The 1,674-nt window shown below is 29.2% G+C and overlaps 1 protein-coding gene across 1 annotated transcript; it reads right to left on the bottom strand.

The window, feature by feature from the left end:
* Nucleotides 1-523: 523 nt before the first annotated feature.
* On the bottom strand, nucleotides 524-1,092 carry LOC108838010 (VQ motif-containing protein 1-like). Its single transcript, XM_018610994.2, has one exon. The coding sequence runs from the start codon at nucleotides 978-980 to the stop codon at nucleotides 693-695; it is 288 nt and encodes a 95-aa protein (XP_018466496.1). The 5' UTR covers nucleotides 981-1,092; the 3' UTR covers nucleotides 524-692.
* Between the last annotated feature and the right edge of the window lie 582 nt (nucleotides 1,093-1,674).

The raw sequence follows: 1,674 nt of genomic DNA, 5'->3' as shown, positions 1-1,674 counted from the left end.
TTCTATATAAATAAAAACGAATTTTATTTTATTTTATTAATATTAAATTTATATGTTATATTAGCTTTTCTTATTTGTCATATTTTATTAGGTTTTAGACTTTTAGATAGGTTATTAATTTATTATTAGTTTCTAACTATTCACTAATTTATTTTAATGATATAAAGTTTATATGTTATATGCTATATTAAATAATTGATTACAAAATAATATTTTAGAATTATGAAAAAAGATAATTCTTCTATATATATTCTTTTTTTGTGCCTATCTGAAAACAATATATTTTCTAAACTATCTCTAAGATATGAGTGTTTTAAAAAAACTTAACACAATAATAAGTATATATTTTGATTAAAAGTATTTGACATATATAAATATTTCGATGTTTGATTTAACTATTTAAAAACATAAATAATAATTTATTATGCTGCTTTTAGATTAATAAGACATAAGCTAATAAGTATTTATAAGAAATTTATGCCCGCATGTGCGGGCAAAACACCTAGTTAACATATTATACAAGAACGAAAAGAGAAAAATCAAATTAAAAAAAAATCAAATATTGGGTTCACTCGTGTTTACATAGGCCTCTTAATCTAGTAAAGAAGGGCTTTGAGATACAATGATGAGACCCAATGGGCCATGATATCCACGAGAAAAAACTAAACCCAATAATAAAAACTTTTTTTTATTCAAGTTTCTGACCATAGATTATACAATTCGCCGACCGGAGGCATCTCCCTGAAAAATCTATCGAACTCCGTCGCCTCTACACCTGCTTCTCTTCTGCCGCCTAAAAACTGCTGCGATGAATCTTTTCCACCGTACCCTTGCCCGGAGAATTCGAAAGGCCCCTCAGCGACGACAGCGTTTTTACCGGTGAGTTCTTGAACAATTGACTTGAAGCTCCGAGCATCTGTCTGGACATACTGTGTGTTAATGAAGACAACTTTCGTCGGCTCAGACCTCACTCTAGACATACTTTGATGATCTGCTTTTTCTGTGATGACAAAAAAGGTAGTATCTGGTATTCTGGTTTTTGGTCTCCGAGTAATTTGCCTTTTGAATCTCGAGATGATTGTTGTATTTATATGCGTAGACAAATATATGCGAATATATATACACAGAATGAAAAATATATATGTTGTCTTTTTAAAATATATTTTTCAGAAACATTTATTGTTGCGATTCCGTATGAACTATATGGATAAGCGCAGATTTTTTTGTTGACTTAGCATAATTATAAAAAATTATGCAAACGCAATTATTATATAGGTTGAATGATATATTGGTTCTGGAACATGCTTACGTATGGTGTTACGATCAAAGGCTTTCATGTATAACAATTTTTTGATCGAAGATATTCCACTTACTATAGAAATTAGACTCAGTCAATTAACGTTGCATTATAAAAAGGTTTGTAACCAAATGGATCAAATGAAACTTGGAGATTGTAACTATATTTCAAGGATTTTTGTACACATGTGAGGTTTATTTTGCTACCTTTACACCAACAGTTTTCACTGTAAATGCAGATAGATTTGATGGATACCTTTTTATACAAATTTGATAGGTGTTTATAACTTTATATGAGTAACAAAAGCTATTTATGTTTTTTTTTTCTCTTAATATTTTTGGGGAAAAGGTGATAAATTACGGTCAATTACGGCGTAT

Source organism: Raphanus sativus, unplaced genomic scaffold (genome assembly GCF_000801105.2).
Source record: "Raphanus sativus cultivar WK10039 unplaced genomic scaffold, ASM80110v3 Scaffold5419, whole genome shotgun sequence".
Lineage (NCBI taxonomy): Eukaryota > Viridiplantae > Streptophyta > Magnoliopsida > Brassicales > Brassicaceae > Raphanus > Raphanus sativus.
This window is presented reverse-complemented; position numbering and strand designations above follow the sequence as displayed.